The 19,114-nt window shown below is 41.1% G+C and overlaps 1 protein-coding gene across 10 annotated transcripts in view; it reads right to left on the reverse strand.

Annotated features, from left to right (window-relative positions):
• Positions 1-19,114, reverse strand: part of RAPGEF6 (Rap guanine nucleotide exchange factor 6) — a 133,408-nt gene that overhangs the window by 44,296 nt on the left and 69,998 nt on the right. For all 10 annotated transcript variants that reach the window (XM_074883249.1, XM_074883252.1, XM_074883243.1 and 7 more), the window contains one exon: positions 6,824-6,955. In XM_074883249.1, coding sequence (XP_074739350.1) covers positions 6,824-6,955 — 132 coding nt within the window. The remainder of the gene's footprint in view (positions 1-6,823; positions 6,956-19,114) is intronic.

Genomic DNA, 19,114 nt, shown 5'->3' on the forward strand with positions numbered 1-19,114 from the left:
ACATCCATCAGACAAAGAGTTCCATGTCTTCAGTTTAATAATATATGGCCTTACCTTAGGTAGCTCGTACAACAAAAGAAATTCTGTGACCAACAATTCCAACTAGAAACTGTAATAGCTCTCTTTTTGAGCACTGAAAAAAACCACGTTACACTGAAATCTAGTTATAGGATGGTACAATATATACCAGTGGCATAAAGCAACACCATTGCTACAGGAATTATGATCACAAGTTCTGAAAACAAAATTAACATACTGGGACAGTTGTTCTCTGTCTTTACTCATATCCCTCCCCACCCTCGAACTACGGACAAGATAAATCCATCAATATTAATGGTGTGACACAGGAAAAAACAAAGCAGATCGAGTGGTTAAAATGAAAGAGATTTGATCTCATTTTTAGTTTTGGTGTTTTAACATGGATTTTAATCCTGGCACAGAGCAAGTGTGTCAGCTGGAGTACATAAATTGGGGACGGGGGGGGTAAGGATGACTATTCTTTCCTCTATTGACTGGTTCTCATTTTATAGCATTTACTCCTTCTTGCAAATTCATGTAAACAAAATGTTTTTTCACAATTTGAGAGTCTGTATTATTAACGAAACAATAACATAACTCAGTAACACGACTGGTTACCCCAATGCCTGTAGACACATTTCTACTGTCATCAATAGATGGCAATGTAGACATCACACTGAGCAGACACCCGAAGCAACGGTGAAAGAGAATGCAATACTGGCAACAAAAAGCAGAATCACATAGGAATCATTTGCAATTATTCCTTATGTAAAGTTTAAATGATGTAATTGCATGAAAATAACTTTCCAAACAGATGGAAGGCAAAGGAAAAAAAAGTAGTTTCAAATTTTCAATTTCCACAGAGTAGTTGCTCAATCACTTTTTTTTTTTTTAGTTTCAAGCCAGCATGCAAATCACTTTTGTTTAAATTCAAAGATTTGAACAACAAGATGTGTCACTGAGAAGTATAAGGCAATTATATAGAGACTTGCAGAAAATAAGTTTATTTTTTTAAATGAACACATTTACAATATTCACTTTCACTTTAAAAGAAATCCTTGAGATTTTACAAAAACACTGAAGAAACTAATGCACGCAATACTCTCCATGATCGCAAAACCTCCAAAATAAACGATGGGGTCCCATCCAAACTGACTCTGAAAACTTCTAGGGATGGGACAGCCCCAACCTCTCTAGGCAACCTGTTCCAGTGTCTCAGCACCCTCACTGTAAAAAATTTCTTTAAATCCAAGCTAAATCTACCCTTTACCAGTTTAAAACTGTTGCCCCTTCTCCTGTCACTACAGGTCCTGGTAAAAAGTCTTTCTTAGAAGCCCCCTTTGAGCGCTGAAAGGCTGCAGTAAGGTCCCCCCAGAGCCTTACGCCCTTTTCTCCAGTCACTGGGGACGTCACCTCACTGCCACGACTTTTCAAATAAGATGAAGAGTGCCTTAGCAACCACGTCAGCCAACTCCCTGAGGACCTTGGGATGCTTCTTGTTGGGTCTCATGGACTTGGGGATGTTCAGGTTCCTCAGGTGGTCTCAAACCTGATCTTCTCGTACCATGGGAAGGACTTTGTTCCCCCAGTCCCAGCCTTGAGGCTCAGGGACTAGAGAGATGTGGGAAGAGTGACTACCAGTGAAAACTGAGGCAAGAAAAAAAATTGTTGAGTACCTCAGCCTTCATGTCACTAGTTCTCCTGTCTTATTTATGGGGGGAGTACATTTTCCTTAATGTCCTTTTTCTGACCAATGTACCTGTAGAAGTCCTTCTTATTATTCTTCACATCCCTTGCCAAATCCAGCTCCATCTGTGCCTTACGTTTCCTGATCCCAACCCTACACGTCCAGGCAGTGTCCCTGTGTTCCTCCCAGCACACAGCTCCCTGGTTTCACTGCATGCATTTCCTTCCTGCGCCTTAGTTCGACCAGGAGGTCCTTACTCAGCCATGCTGCTCTCCTGTCTTCCTTGCCTCATAAAAAACAACACTCATTTGAAGTGATTTAATCACAGCAGACTGCACTGCCTCCATCTTCCTACACGCTCCATGTTGATCAGTTAATGCAAGCCCCAGCGCTTTGACAGCTGAGCAGCATTTCCTTCTTTCACTAGACACAAAAATACCGGGTTTTAGATATAACCTTGGACACCTGAGCTTGTCCTCATCTTAATAACCAGCAAATCTAATATACCAGGCTTAAATGATTTAACACAAATATTTCTTTCAGAGTAGGATAGCAATACATACAGGGTTAAATCTGTTTTATATTACATCACTTTACTGGCTTATGTAGCTCACATTAACAGTTTGGAATTAAGCCCAAGTGCAAATTGTGCTTGGAGAGTCTCAGCAGCACATGATCAGTACAGCATTTTATTCAAGGACTTTTCTAGCATTTCTTCATCTAAATAGCCACAATTTATATCAACTTTTCCATACAGATTAAGACAGACTACAGTACTAATTTCCACTTTGATAACCTCAAACTAACATAAAGAAACTGAGGCTACACATTCTACAGAAAAGTGATTCTTTAAAATTTTCATTGTATATCCTATATAGAACAATAAACAAATCTTTTCTTGATAAAGAAGTTATAATTTGATCAAGCTATGAAATAAGAGATGGTCCTCAAACTGCGTTTCAAAGATTACATGCAGATGGTTGACAAAACGTTGGCAGGTCAGACAGCGCTGGAAGGAACAGGAAGGATTTTGCTCACAAAGCTGTCTGCAGAAGTAGCTGTTCTTCCTAAGCAAGATGCCCCAGCTGTTCCCATTATCAAATATCAAAAACATTCCTAACAGAAACATTTATGAACTACTAATTTACAAAATGAAATCCTACATAAATGTGGATTTTTCAGGATTGGGTCTATAGGGCAAGAATATCTATTGAGAAGGCAGCAGGAACAGACTCAAATGGTGTGTGTCACGTAGATCATCTGGAAAGTTAACACCAGATTACTGTCAAAACATTTGTTTGCTATTTTAAAATCATATTATTGTTACTCAATACATATAACACTGCAAATTTGGCCAATTAACATGTTTCAGCTGTTTGCCAAATGTTGATACTGGAGATGTCCTGTGCACTGGCCTATGCTTTGGAATCCAAAGACCTAAGAACTGGCCCTTGCAAAGTTTTGGTGATAATGCTATGTATTCCACTACAGTGTGTGTCAGAAACATATACTGATGGGGAAAAAAAAAAAAGTATTAAATATGCCTCATGTAAAAGATTTCCTGTGCCATAACAACTCTGCATGTAACATATTTTAGTGCTCATGACTCCTCATGCCACCTGCTATTAAGAGCAAGTTTTTTTTTCCCCCCTTCCTCATATCAATCCTGTCAGGGCAAAAACATCCAAGCCTTTTTTCAGAATTGATAGAAAAACCCTCAGTAAGGCCCACTCCCTGATGCATATTTTCTAGATAATCCATTTTAATATCAAAACCTTAACCACAATTGGATTTACTGCTGGGCAATAACGTTGCTGCCCACAAATAGTACATACTGCCAAAGTGATAAATGAAAAGAGATAGCGAGAGAGAAACTTTAAGCACACCACTGACAGAACTAAACAGATAAGAAAAAGAGGCACAAATTGGTTGGTTGTTAAGTGAACAGCACTGCAGGCTACTGATACTGGCAACTAATTCCTTAGAGAAGTGAGACTTTACCCACCTACATCTAGAGATATAATCTGGATTACCCATGTTACCCCAGCTGGCTGCCTTAAAGCCTGTCCGGTGAAAGGGCAAAGAAAAATATTTTCACTCTGTAATACCTGTTGAATTATTTTTCCCTGAGGATACTTCTTACAGGTCAAAGCAGCTGTATAATCCCTCATTTCAACTTCTGTACACATAACCGCACAGCTTCCTCTACTTCTGTCTGAACACCCTAGTTCTGAAACACAGCCCACTGTCAGAAATGAGTTGAATGAAAAAATTTAAAAAATATTTAAAAAAATAAATCCACTTCAAGCAAATTAAAGTTGTTTTAAAAATTGTAGGGAATAACTAATATTTTTTCCCCTATATTAAAAAAAAAAAAAAAAAAAGGTCTACAGTCCAATAGAAAAACAACTGCTCTGCAATACATACATTCAGACATTTTACCACAAAAATATCAAAAGCTCCAACAGGGAGCAGTAATGGTACAGGAGAAGGGAGAAAAAGATCTTCCTAAATTTATTTTCATAAGTTTCTGCAACTGAGGGTTTTAATACAATGTGTTCATAGCAGTGCTTACAGGCAGGAGTCCTCTTCTGCTGATCTCACCTCAACCTTTATGTTCATCATTTCCTGTTTAACATCCCGGGCTGAGAGGCAGCTGAACAAGTGAAACCTCATTTCAACGCTATCGATGAATACAGCGTACGCAGATGAATGGAAACCCTTTCCAAATCTTAATAAAAAATTGTTACATTCTTTGGTTCTACTGTTCTAATCGTATTTCCCTATTCTGGAATTACGTTTGCATTACCTACTGTAAAAATTAAAGCTAAGCTACCATTAATTCAAAAGGTCATTTCAAGGCTACATTAACCAAAATTATTCAAAAATGCTCTCCTCTGCTGACATTAACGATACTGCTAGTGAGCCTGGCATGTAACAGATAGGAAGCTGACTGCAAAAGCAACATTTCCCAAATACTTTATGAAAAGCTGTATTTTATGTACCAAAAATGCTTTCAGCTACTGAGCCAATACATTATAATCGAAATGTAGGTTTACTGCATATCAAAGAGATTCTCTGCCTTCGTAATACCATGATAAATATTAGGGGAAACACGTTTCCTTTTCTTCCGATTTCAAAATCTGTCTATATTGATATGTCACTGCAATATGTTAAATACTGTGCTGTGACGTTATTACACAGTACCTACCCATGCACTTAGAACTGCGTGCAAACAATGAGAGACTTCTCCAAAACTGTTACAGCTACTGCAATAAAGCCCATAAAGCACCCAGCATCTTTTGACTATTTGCACATTATGCATACAAGGACAAGATAGGAAAAATTCACTAAAAAAATTAAGGAGAAAAAAAAAAGTGGGTTGTTCTGGGTTTTTTTTTCCCCTCATCACATGCCTGTTGCACGTCTTCTCTTCACCCACAGTTTATCAGCTGCTTGATTCTCCAACACTGTCTTTCAGGATTAATGACACTGTAGCTATGATCACACACTGCTGTAATATTATCTTGGAAGATCTCACATGAGATTACCAAGCGGTGACCTGCCTCGGACATCACCCCAGCTGGCTGGAAATTCTCAGCAAAGTTACAGATGTCCGTGTTCCCTGCAGGATGCAAAACCAGACGGGCTAATGTCACTGAAAAGGAGATTCCTACCTGAAAGGTCCTTGCTCCTCAAAATTAATAGAAAACCTGCAGTCATTTTCACATTAATGAATTAATAATTCCTATGGGTACAAAAATACATTTCACCACTGTTCATTTGCTACAGTGCATATAAATATGCTACTCCATTATTTCTTTTCTCTATGTAATTCTCATTTGTTTAGCAATTATGCTTTTCTGGCATTTCCTGAAAAGTAGACATAACACATTTCAAACACAATTAACCACACGTGATAAGAGTATTCACTCATTACTAGAATGATATTTTTGTAATCAATAATATATTTTAAGTGTTTTTCACTTAGAGCAACCTCTCCAAACCACTCAGGTGATGGTCAGGAAAAATGTACATCAGCATCCTAATATATGAAGTGTTAGGGTACAATACACAGTCTAGTTCTGGGGACTCTGACTAATTAAATCAACTCTGTTGACCCAGAAAATTAAAAACAAAAACAAATAAAATTCAGGATACAGAACAGCACCTCCCAGCACTGCCTCTCAGAGAATTCACAGAGCATTTTGAAAAGACTCTCTCAGGGATGCCAGCTACTCCTGACCTAGTTGGCAGCAAGCAAATCTAAAGAAGTAGTAAATTAATAGATTAAATAGGACAAAAATGCATAGAGACACTTAATGTTCTAGAAGGATTTTTGCTTTTAATGCCTTAAAGTTACCTAGCAATACTTTGCTGTAAATAGATATATCACTAATCTGTTTCCAGTATAGAAACGGTACTCGGACAGTACCCAAGGAAAGGGAACAGGTGTCTAAAACCAACTTACACCTACATCATGCTCAACAGTTGATATTTACACAGTTTTGTAGTGAGATTTCAACTTGAAAGTGGAAAAGTTGTGAAATTATTGATCAAAACAAACCCAAGATGAACACCCTCATCGACCAAAACAAAAAAACCCATGAAACGAGCTCTGCAATTTGACACAAGACAGGTAACTTAAGTGTATTATCTGTAAATGAAAGTATCTCTGGATTTCAGACAACTTCTATTCTCAGCAAGCAACACTAGAATTTCCACAGCCAATTAGTGCAGGGAGTGCGTTTATTACCACGCTTTGGTTTGCAGAACAGAACATCTGTTATTAACAATAAATACAAGTAATCAAGGAAGGTATTTGAAACACAGAATGATTTCATGAAATTTGTTCCATTTCAGAAAGAAGGAAACTGATCCCATAAATCACCAAATGTGACTTTTAAAAGTCACAGCACGCTACATAAAGATGCGAAAAGCAACAAAGAGCTTTACAGGAAGTTTGTTTCACTTCTGTGAGGCTGCGGAGGTGGCAACGAGCAACACAGGGATACGCAGAAGCATCAAGAGGGCAACTCTTGGACAAGGGCCACTGTTTTATTTTGATAGAATGCTTAAGATCAAGGAAGGAAAAATAAGAAACAAATGCAATTTTACCTGATAAATATCCGATAGGCTGCTGCTCCCAGAATCACTGGCAATGCTACATCCCGACTGGCTTGAGGGGACATGAGTCACCTGAGGATGAGGATTGTCGGTAAGATGCATCTTGGTAAGATCAGCTGGAAGCTGTAAATAAAACAGATTTGGGGAAAGGCAGGAAAAAAAGGAGAACAAGATGCATGAGTGATTTGAAGACAAAGTTATTCATAAAAATCTTGTTACACATTTAAATATCCACCTGTAACTTGATGTACATTTTGAGAAAGAGCTGATTTAGACTAAGCTTGCCCAATCACATTCAGATTTTATACGACCGATAGAAAATGATGCGGCTTTCCATAAAACAAAGGTCTACCCTCTTTACAGCCAACTGATATGCACCAACAGGATTAAGAGAACATAAGGTGACAAATAGATGATGCCAGCCAAATAGCCCAGTGTAAAACATCAGCTTATGTTGCAATCCAGTATGAAGCAGGATTCTGGTTTATAAATTCAATTCATGCCTTGGTTCAAGAATAACCTTTAGAAAATATCAATATGGAACAAAAAGTAATAATCTAAGCAAAAGTTTGGGTCCATAAAATGCTTTGAATTTTCTTTAAGAAAAGGAGTACACAGAAAGAATATTATGCATTCCTGTTATGTGTATGTACAATAGTACTTCTATAAATCTAGCTGTGAATGAAGACATGCATATAGATATGTAACTTTTAGTGCATCATCGAAGCCCACAAACATGTTCTTTCTATGGAAAAAAAAGTAAAAGACCGTAGTAGGCTTCTGAAGAGTCAAAGTCACATGGAATACTATAAAATAACCAGTCCTTTAATTCAGCTGCTCACTTATTGTCTGCCACATATATTTCTAGTGTTTTTTAAATTTACACTCAAGTATGGGAAGAACATTGTTCTACAGAATACAGAAAGACTACAAAACTATTTTTCACTATCCTAATATTTACATTATTCTAGTTTTGTTTATATTTCACTTACAGAAAGAAAGTATAACATATCTAACCTGTAAATGAGCATCTATGTTCACGTGTATTTGGAAAAGGAGAAAGTTTGAAAAGCAGAAGATTGCTAAACTCTCACAAACTCCCATAAAAAACCCTTCCAAGCAGTAGGTATAAAATAGAGAACTTGATCCAAACACAAAGGAAACACAACACTTTGAAGCCTATGTTTAGCCACCAGAAAAAGTTATAGAGGCTGAAAAATCTATTTTCAGGATTTGAGAACAGCAAAAAGGTCAAACCACTCAACTGACAAAATTCAATCCAGTGGCCAAAAGGTACACTGGCTAGCTGTCAGCACACGCGGTAAGAGCTGACGCACACCGAGATGTGACCTCTTCAACAGCAACAATGAAGTAGAAAAGTGAAACAGGAAAGTTGAGATTTAATTCTGGTCTGGAGCACTAGCTGGTTACTCTTAAAATCCAGATGAATGTTTGCACAGTACACAGTTTTGTGCCGTGTACAGAAAAGCACTATCCATCCACCAGCGGACACGAGGCAGAAATTGTTATGTTATCTTCCTTAAAGCCTGCAGGGATTGGGACATTAGTTAAGCCACCGATATTTCAACGATGCCGACCACGGTGCTGAGGGTGGCTGTTTCCCCGGCTCTCCCCCCATGCTGCCTCCGTCCCAGCGCTGGGGGCAGCCCGCGCCGCAGGGCGACACGGCTCCTCTGCTCCCCGGGGGTTCACGCGGCCGCCAGCTCCTCGGCCGAGGCGCCGCAGTGCTGTTGTCCACGCGAGAAGATACAGAGGCACGGCCGAGCAAGGTCAGCGCAGCGCTTGCCCGGGAGGACGCCGTCCGGCAACAAGCCAGTGCTTGCTAGCAAATGACCAGGCAGAGCTGCTGGCAGTCGCTGATACACTGGAGGTCAGTGTAACTGAAAAATTCAGCAGTTTTAATAAATTACAGAACAAATCAACCCATACAGATTCATTACCCCCAGCTTAACAAGACCCCTCAGCCTGTCCCCACCTTTACAACCTCCCTATTCCAACAACCGGCTCCGAGTCCATCTTCAATCAGATTTCCTTCCGTCCATGAGTGAGTCCCACGTTGACTGTGATAATACAGACACAAGGAAATCTAATTTAAGCTCCCTGCTATGCAGATTCATGATGATTTTCAAACTTTCAAAAGAGCTCCAGGAAAAGAATGAGCAGGACCAAGAGCAGAACTGATTCTACAGGATTTCCCAGGAGAACAAGGGCGGATGGCTGCTCTCTACCAAAAGCTGGTGCTATTGAGACCCATTCTGGCTCAAGACAGTGACACACATGCAGATACACACTGTCACATACAGTTTTTCTCCCCTAATTCCGTTTAAATTTTGAGATTCTTGCGATGGAGGCTGTTCTATATACCTAGGTTGAGAAGCACTGCTGGAACAAGACATTGCTCTCAAAACAAAAACAGCTGTGTATGTACTTTGTATGCTATTTTCACAAACACACATCGAAGACCAACTCAGAACACCAGCAGCCTTCCCTGAGGAGTATTTCTTATCAACTCATTAATCACTTACAACTGATCTTCATTCCCCCTGCCAGCACTCCCATTCATTTCCATCACCTATAAAGCACATGGGCCTGTACGATGCTCCTGCTGGACTCTGCAATATGTTCTTGTAAAAGACATTTAATGCCGGTTAGATGCAAGGAAACACTGCAATATCTCTTTAAGTTTGAGAGAGAGATAAGGTTTATTTGAGACAAGTGACCTTTAAAGTGCTGCTTGCCACTCTACTCGATCTCCCAAAATAAATCACAGCTTCTGTCGTTTGTACGTCGTTTTTATTACCCAAACTGATTGTTCTTCCTTTCAGAGCTCACTAAGCAGCAATACGTGGATAGGATGTTTCTGTAACATGACAGCGGACACAGGAAGGACTTGCTGGATGTGGTTGTGAAGTTGCTGAAAGTGCTATAACGTTGTCTTAACTATTGATGAATAATGTTCACTTATTATTTGACTATGATTTTTTTGCAGGAGAAACTTTTGTTACAATTGCATCAATATCTTGAAAAACTATGTGTTAGGGAAAAGGTCAAAATAGCAACATTCACCTCCATCCATGTTAGAGGCTTTCAGACGCAGACAGATATACCTGCATTATCTTCTGGCTAGTTGTGTGCCCCAGCAGCCACAGATAAGAAAACCCCGAACATCCGTGAAATTCTGATAAAGACTCGATACAGAAATAGACTACTTACTTACCACTTTAAACCATAACAATGACATTTTTTCACAAGAAGGGATAAAATCTGGAATTGGAATATGAGTGCGTCCGCCATGCTGGCACAGCCAGTCCCTACATCGGTGCCAGCACATCCTTGTGACTGACCTTTCCCAACAAAGGGATATTTAGCACCAACCCCCCCACTGAAATGCCATACTGCAGTTCAGAGCTGTATGTGAAGGGAATTTAAGAAAACAGAAGTTATGGGCTGCACATCCACCTACAGCTCTGCCCTCCCACTGTGCCAGGAAAATACAGTTGGTGATTACACCAAAAAAAACCTGAATCAACAAGGGAATTTTTTAAAGAGATACTGCAAAGTGCAATAGGAAAAAAGGAAAGAAAAAACACTAAATCCTTCGGAAGCTCTATCTTGCCACACAAACCCAGAATTGACAGCAGCCTGGACTGCTTTTTGTTAAACCTATGTGAGATTTGTGAAGGTGGTAGACAGGGTCCACCCCATCCCGCTCACCGGGACGCAGCCAAGGCCGGCTCACGAAGCGGCAGCGCTGGGGAGAGGGCAGAGGATGTGAGAACAGAAAAGCCAGATCTGAGTAATAATTACTAAAAATGACAGGCACAAAATACTAAACTCTACCCACAACCACCCTGCAAACACCCGCGAGGTGAAGACTCCACGAGGCCCACCAGGAGCTTGGCTTTTGCTATTGATTTCATGGGTGCAGCCATTCAGTGCGCTCTGCTGAACCAGAGAAACTCCAAAAACTCAAAAAACACAACTAAACCAGAGAAACTCAAAAACCTCTACAAGGCCCAAACTTGTCATCTCTCCTACTGCACAATACAGTGCAGAAACTCCCACACTAAAAAAAAAACCACAAACACAAAGAGCAGTAAGTGCTTTTTGTCCTATCCAGACAGAAAGAATGCTCAAGTCTTGCACATGTTGTAGAAGACAAACTGCATGGAGAGATTGATTTATAGGTTTGAACAGAGAGGCAGCGCCAGAGCGGCAGAGCTGGGAGCAGAACTGCTGCTCTGAACGGCTGGATGAAGCCGAGGGACATAAAAACGCAGCAATGGGACACTGTAAATCAACAAAGCGTGGAAGAGAAGAATCTCTGCTCATATTTGTCCTTGGGCATCCTTGGAAAAAAGGATGGTCCTTGGGAAGGGTGCGGAGAAAGCAGGGGATGTCAGGGGTATTGGATGAAACCCAGGGAGTTTGTGTGGGGGAGACAGAGAATGAAAATGAGGAGGGAGGAACCAGAAGAGGACACAGACCCTACAGCATCCACCACTGCCCCAAGGTGTCCGGGGGAAACTGCCCAACCGTGTCCCCTACTCAACCAGGGGACATGTACAGGGCCACACGGACCCTTGGTCTGAACCAGTACAGACATGCTTTGGTTAGCTAAAATTGTCAGATAAAAATGGCTAAAGAGGAAGGAACCAACAAAGACTTGGTGAGAACCAAGTAAAACAGCAAAAAAAGCTATAAATTTCAGTTATGAGCAATTTATACTGTAATAGCCAGTAAATTTGTCAAATAAAGACCAGTATTCCAAAATTAGGGATTTACTAATTTACCATTCAAAACATGCAATGCATTTCATAAATTGCTTTATTTATTGTAAACGGTCTGAATGAGAAAAGACTTAAGGAACAGCATGCAGTGAACTGGCAGCAGTAACGCAGGGTTATACCTGAAGGCGGCAGGTTTGGTGGGCTGAACTGCTCCCCAGAGCCCAGCTCTGTCTTTCTGCTTTTCAACAAGTTATACTTGCAAAGGGTATTTGATTTATTATTTTTTTTAAACAGGCAATCAGGACACCTTTGTTTAATATAGAATTACCAACTTTCTAAAACTAGTTTGATAACGAAGGCAGAGCAATGACATGGTGATTTCTCCCGGAGATTACTGAGGTTTCCAACAGTTCCCTGCCATAACCATGTGAAGTTTAACAAAGACAAGTGCAAGGTCCTGCTCTGGGGAAGGAATAACCGAAGAGCCCAGCACAGGCTGGGATCTGTGTGACTGAGGAGCAGCCTTGCCGAAAGGGACCTGGGGTACCGGTGGACAATAAACCGAATATGAGGCAGTGTGCCACTGCAGCGATGAAGGCAAATGAGGTCTTGGGCTGCATCTGCAGCAGCATTGCTAGCAGAGATGGAGACTTGATCATCCCACTCAGAGCTTGGCAGGCCGCATCTGGAGGGTCCAATTCTGGTCCCTACCACTCAAAAAGGAGGTGGACAGACTGAAGAAGGTCTAAAGGAGGGCCATGAAGATGAGGGCTGGAGAACCTGCCCCATGAGGCAAGAGTGAAGGAGTCCGGTCTCTTCTGCCTGGAGAAGAGAAGTCTCGGGGGAACCTCATCACAGTATCCCAGCACTTAAAGGGTGGCTACAAAGAGGATAGGGGCTCTTTCTTCACAAGGAGCCAACAAGACGACAACAAGGGGCAATGGGTACAAGTTTCACCAGAAGAGGTTTTATCCAGATTTTTTTTTTTTTTTTTTTCTGTGAGAACAATCAATCACTGGAACAACCTCCCCAGGGACACGGTAGAGTCCCTGTCACTGGAAGTTTTCAAGATGTGATTGGACAGGGTGCTAGACACTCTCACCTAAGGCTCCCTTTCCAAAAAGGGTCACACTGGGGCCAACACTGACAACTGACACTGCAGCACAGTTATGAAAATCTCATGGGTTATTCTGCTTCTTCTGCATCTGATGAGCATCAGAAGTGAATCAACCAGCCAACATCCAGCTCTTTTCCTCTTGGATAACAGGAAGGTTATATTCTTCAGTTTTATTATTTCACTACACTTTCATCACCAAAACCACTCCAAATTTACAATGGGCAGAACTTTTCCTCCATAGCCACAAAATACTTCGGAACAATTATGACTACACTGAACTTCTACACATAATTTTCAAGCTATCCGGTGCAGCAGACTGAACTGCATCTCACTCGATCTCATCTGAAATTATCTAATTTTCAAGACATCCAGTTTGAGGTGTCTGATAACCAAAGACGCAGGCAATACAACAAAAATTGCCATGCTACTGGGACATGTGTGTCTGCACGGAGATTGCCCAACTAACACTAATTTTCCTAATGAATACTTAATTTAGCTTTGCAGTAGTATTTCTATCTATGGCAACACATGCTATACAAGAAGTGATATGCCAGCTTTCTCCAAGTCTTATATCTGTAATTTTGAAATTAATTGGAATATAAATTTCGATACATGCTATATCTCACAAGCTAACAGACCATTTCTACAGGCCCAAGGAGAGTGCGTCTCCAGTGACATTTACCTCCTACGTAAACACCATTTACTCTCAGCAGTGAAGTCACACAGAATTCTTGGGAATTAAATTAAAAGCTAATTTTGGTATATCGGATTTTTAAGATTGCATATGCCCTGTACAACAGAGCAAATTACATGATCTTTGACAAGATGACCACAAATCAACTCTTTTGAGAAGCACGCTAAAAATGATTGTTAGCCTGAGGACAACTTCCCTTTATGTGCTCCCCGGGAAGGTTTTGCTAAAAATTAAGGCTACGGAAAAGTCACTGCAGAGTTTATATAGAGAGAAAGGCAACCACAGAAGTCGTAAGTGAAGTTACATTGCAGGAAGGCTACACTAATACTTTTTGTCTTTCTATTCCCCACTCTTTCCAGTGAAAGGGATCAGAAGAACCTCTCTGGGCACAGGGACTATGCTCTTCATGCTGTATTTCCTATGGGAACTACTTTTGGATTTGCTGGTATCTTTCCCCTATTGAAAAGTCACATCTGTGCCTTTCTGCTACAAGTTTTGAAAACAAATACCAGTGTTTCCTGGTATAGTTTGGATATCTGAAAAACACACGCTGCAAAGGCACAGAAAACAGGAATTTGCAAAATACTCTTGACAGATGGACACAAGACCTATGAATTATCTTTTTCTATGTGGAAAAGAAGCTTTACCATCATGTTTCAGTCTGTGGTAAATGGCATGTTTATTAAACACACTCAGAAACATCCTGCAGTGAGGGCACTGGCCAAAGGACTCATCATCAGAAACCAAATTACTAAAGGAAGCACAGTCCGCATAATTCTCCGGGTGTAGAGTCCATTACAAGCTCAAATTAATGGAAAAAAAATGGGCAATAAGGAAGCAAAAGTTTTGCCTCATTCTTTATTTGATACTCCTTGATAGCAAAGTTTTTCATCAGCTTTCCTAGGTCCCTGTATGGATGTTTACAACCGATCAATCTAGTCTGGACACTGCAGAAGCATCAGCCTCCGAGGGAACAGTCTGTCCTTTCACAGGCTGTGTAAGCAAATCTTCTGTCCTTGGTTTTACAGATTGTCAGTAACCTTATACCTTATTTGCTTTTCTGAAGTCCTCTGAAATGTTGCCAGCAAGAGTAATATTCAGAAACAACACAGGGTTTATTTCCCTGAAACACCCGAGGACAAGCACGGCGCAGCCCCGCGGCGTCGGCGCGCACGTACGTCTGCTGCGTCACCGTAAAAACCACCCTGCACTGCTACACCGGCCCGACCGCCTCACCCCTACAACCAGCCCTCAAACTCCAAGCCTAACTATCCCAATTTTCAGGCACATATTTATTATTTTGTTTATTCCTTGAGGTTTTCCATTAAGAGGTTTTCACTGTTTTAAGCTGGAACCCATTAACACACCCTTGGAGGATTAACTGTGATTACACTTGGTAACCTCTGAGCTGTAGGAAATGCTCCCGCTCAGCCTCCATCGCACCCAAGTGGTTTAAGGGTAGCAATTTTCCTTTCTCAGATGATACAGACAGTCTAGACTGTTACAAACAGCCAGTTGTTTTGTTTTTTTTTTTTTTTTTTAAAAAAAAAAGCATGTTTGCCTTCAGTTTTAAAAGTTAACTTAAACAAAATCGCGGAACTAAAGACCACTTGATTAAAGAGCTGAACAGGACCACAGTCCTCTCAACCCTCTGCCAGCTCCCACCTCTCCTTTTCGGTCACTACATCCTTCCATCCCCTTCATATGCCATTTTCTCTTTGATGCCCTTGATTCAACACCTTTCATACAGTTAATATTTGAATTAGTTCTGCCCAAATTTCTTCCTTATAATTCCCATTTGTGCCTCCAGTTTTCAGATCCCCCCATTTTTTGACAGCCAGGCTGGGAACCTTCCCCTTTACTTGGCAATCCCACGTACACCTCCAGTACCTTCATGATCTCCTATAAACCAACCTCCGACCACAGCAGAGGGAAGCTTTGTCCAAGGAGCTGGAGGACAAGATGGGTCTCCTACATGGCTCACTGAAGAGCACCTTCACTCCAGGCAAAATTACAGAATCATCCAGGTTGGAAAAGACCTTGAAGATCATCTAGTCCTACCATTAACCTCACACTGACCGTTCCCAACTCCACCAGATCCCTCAGCGCTGGGTCAACCCGACTCTTCAACCCCTCCAGGGATGGGGACTCCCCCCCTGCCCTGGGCAGCCCATTCCAACGCCCAACAACCCCTTCTGCAAAGAAATACTTCCTAAGAGCCAGTCTGACCCTGCCCTGGCGCAGCTTGAGGCCATTCCCTCTTGTCCTATCGCTTGTTCCTTGGTTCAGGAGACTCATCCCCCCTCTCTGCACCCTCCTTTCAGGTAGTTGTAGAGGGCGATGAGGTCTTCCCTCAGCCTCCTCTTCTCCAGACTAAACCCCCCCAGTTCCCTCAGCCGCTCCCCATCAGACCTGTGCCCCAGACCCTGCACCAGCTCCGTTGCCCTTCTCTGGACACGCTCGAGTCATTCAATGGCCTTTTTGGAGTGAGGGGCCCAAAACTGAACCCAGTAATTGAGGTGCGGCCTCACCAGTGAAACACTGGCAAGTGCTCCAGCACATTATCCCACTGGTGTCCCTGGCTTCATGAAGCACACCCAACCTGCGCCAGACAGCGCCGGCCCTGCTTCCAGCACCTTTCCTTCCTCTGGCATTACAGTTGGCACAATCCATAGCTGATTATTTTAAATACTTCATGGTCAAAGACATGTTAAAAATGCTCTAGGTAGAAAAAAAATTCCCCTAAGCTGATATTTCTGTGATCAGTATCAACTGTCAGGCAGTAGCTGACAAACCCTGCTCAGCTCAGCATCACTATTTTGGATTTCTGTTCTGCGCCGGTACTTCGGTGGTTTCCCTGCCAGACCCCTTGCTAGCTTGACAGTCCGTGCTCTTTCACTGTGCCTCCAACATGAGCAAACTCTGCATTCTAACATCTTATTTGCCAGTTGTTTTGATGGCTTCCCTATGTGCCTGCGATTCCATCATCAGTTTGAGGGTTTTCACAAGATAAATAATTTCTTTAAAATAGTTCTATTTTTTCTTTCTGCAACCTACTGAAACAAGAGCAGCGATGCTTACTCCCACTGACATGCAGTCAGTCTCTCACCAAGCAAATCTTTCTGTATCCCACTTTTTGCTCTCATCCATCCCATCCATTCCATCTAAGGAAAAAATTAAAAAAATAAAAAAGAAAAAACCCTCTTTTTTCTTGGCATTAGTAAGTAAATTATTTTAATCATCTCACATATCCTGCCAGTAAAATAATGAGAAACCACCAAAACCAACTGGAGTTCTCTGAATTATTTTGCAGAATTTTCATTAGCCTTTTTCCCAAGGATTTCTATAAATTAACTCTGGTTTATGTTCGCCTTCTGCATACAAGCTACAATTCTGCTCCAGTCTAAAAATGTTTAAAATACACTTAGAGCTGTGTTAATGTGAGAGGAGAAAGTTGCTCCTCTGAGATACAGAAAGAGTCCACTTAGGTATCCACAGAGAGGGTAAGATGAGCCCAGCCGAATTACCTATGCTGACATCAGTCCTCAACTAACTTAATGCAAACAAAAACACTTCCTGCTTAAAGACCACAGATGTTCCACCAGTGGCACAAAAGATTTCTTCAGAATTTTAAAGAGCAGCAATGATCTCTTTTTTTGTTATTTTTAAAGCCAACTGATGAATCAAATATTTTCCCATCAGGCTCAGATAAAAATCCTGTAACCTTCAATAACATGATGCAAAGAAAAACGGTGCCAATCCAACTATACAAACTTCAGATCATTTTCCTTTTTAAAACATACAAAAGATGGGCCTGCTGACAATATTTATTTCAAAACTCGTTTCAATTCATTAGCTACAGTACATACTTACTCCAGTTATTATTAGTACTACAGACACGAATCCCAAAGAAACAAGGACCAAGTTGATACTATTCACGACATCCTTGCAGTGCCCTGAAAACTATCCTTGTAGTACTCCTAAAATAACCCCAAGCTTACCCTAAGAAAACAAAAACCCAAACCAAAACACAAACAAAAAACACACAACAACAACAAAAAAAAACATCTAAAAGAATTTAAAATCCCTAGAGGCTGTTCCATGCCTCCGGCAGCCAAGAGCTTCTTGGTCTTCATGGCTCCTACAGCGCATAGAAAATAAAATCCTCTGGAGTATTATGTTTCCTTAGTTACAATAAGGTGACACGAGGACAGAATTTCAAACTAAATTCTGATGTTGCCTTAAACCACACATGTAATGCAATTTTAATTTGGTTTTCATATGTCTAAATTATAGATTACTGCTATGCCTTAACTCACGATAACGCTAAGCGTCTGACACGCAAATATCTCTACTTTAGAGAAGTGGGAACTTCAGCTGTGAAAAAATGCAGTGGTATTGCTGAGAGCTCCATAATACCGGGAATATCCGACATGTAAACATAAGTTGCATTTTTTTAACAACCATCAATTAATACAGATCAACTTTTCTCTTGTCTATTCACAGCATAGCATTTTTAAAATGTCAAGAATTGTGTTATTATGAAAATGTAACGGGAATGTTCAAAAAGACTCATTTTCAGTGCCAGAGTTCAAATTTTACTGTTTGTTCTCCCCACTGAAAACTAATACAAGACTAAAAGGAGCCTTGTCTAAATAATTACAGTAGAAAACAAACTGTGACAGCAGCTAGCGATGCTGTGAGTTCTGTAAGGAGCTGAAGTTTCACAAGTCATTAAAACTCCAGCAGCCACGCAGGCGACAGCAGCCCGACGTTTGGGGAGCTCTCATCCTGAGACAATACTGCAGGGCACATGGAATTCCAAATCTACATCGAGTTTCATCTCAGCTGAATAATTTATAAACTCTTATATACACCAATTGATAAAAGAGAGCGGTGATGATGGTCCCTCTTCACACATCCTGGGGCTGCTACAACCCCACTTCACCGTAATGACACGCCAGTGACAATCAGCTCCGGGGACGCGCGCAGCGCAGCGCCAGCACGCCGATGCTGCCAGCAGCGCTCGGCTACGTCTCACCTCTCAGCCAAGAGCTGCGTAATGAAGCCCTCAGATCCTGTGTGTGCAGAAAAAACAAAAGGAGCGCCAATCTTCCATCTACATTTGCTTTCTGTATTCATAAAGAAATGCATTTGTGGAAGTGAGAGGAGCAAAACAGGGTGGTCCCCGAACTGGGCTGTAGCTGTAATCAGAATTGTAACAAAGCAGGTTTAAAACAAAGTCCAGCAGGAAATAAGTGAACAGATAGGTGTTTATTTGTGCATTACGAGCCAATTTCCGATAAAAACAATACTTCAGGAAAAGGCTTTTTCTGCTGAAAAGTAGTACGATGCGTACTTGCATTTAACCTCAACACACTATGTACTGGAGTATAAGAAAATCCAAGGTTTCTAGAGTAAATGGCCACACAGCTCATATTAAACCATTTTCATCTTAATAAACTACCAAGCAAAAAGTGCATTTAAAAAGTTTTACAGAAAGTATCCTGCAAGTTCTTATAGAAAACAGAGTTAAACTTTTAACTAAGTGTAAGGAAAATCATCATTCGTCAGTCGAAGCACTCGCTCTAAGCGCTCAGGGATCAGAGTAGAGGGTAACCAAGAGGCTGTGCTCCCACAATTAAGGCGGAGAAACACAGCAATTGGTCTGTGCAGGGGATGGAGGCGAAAAACATCAGAAAATATGGAATAGGAGACAC

Source organism: Strix uralensis, chromosome 14 (genome assembly GCF_047716275.1).
Source record: "Strix uralensis isolate ZFMK-TIS-50842 chromosome 14, bStrUra1, whole genome shotgun sequence".
In the NCBI taxonomy this organism is placed as follows: domain Eukaryota; kingdom Metazoa; phylum Chordata; class Aves; order Strigiformes; family Strigidae; genus Strix; species Strix uralensis.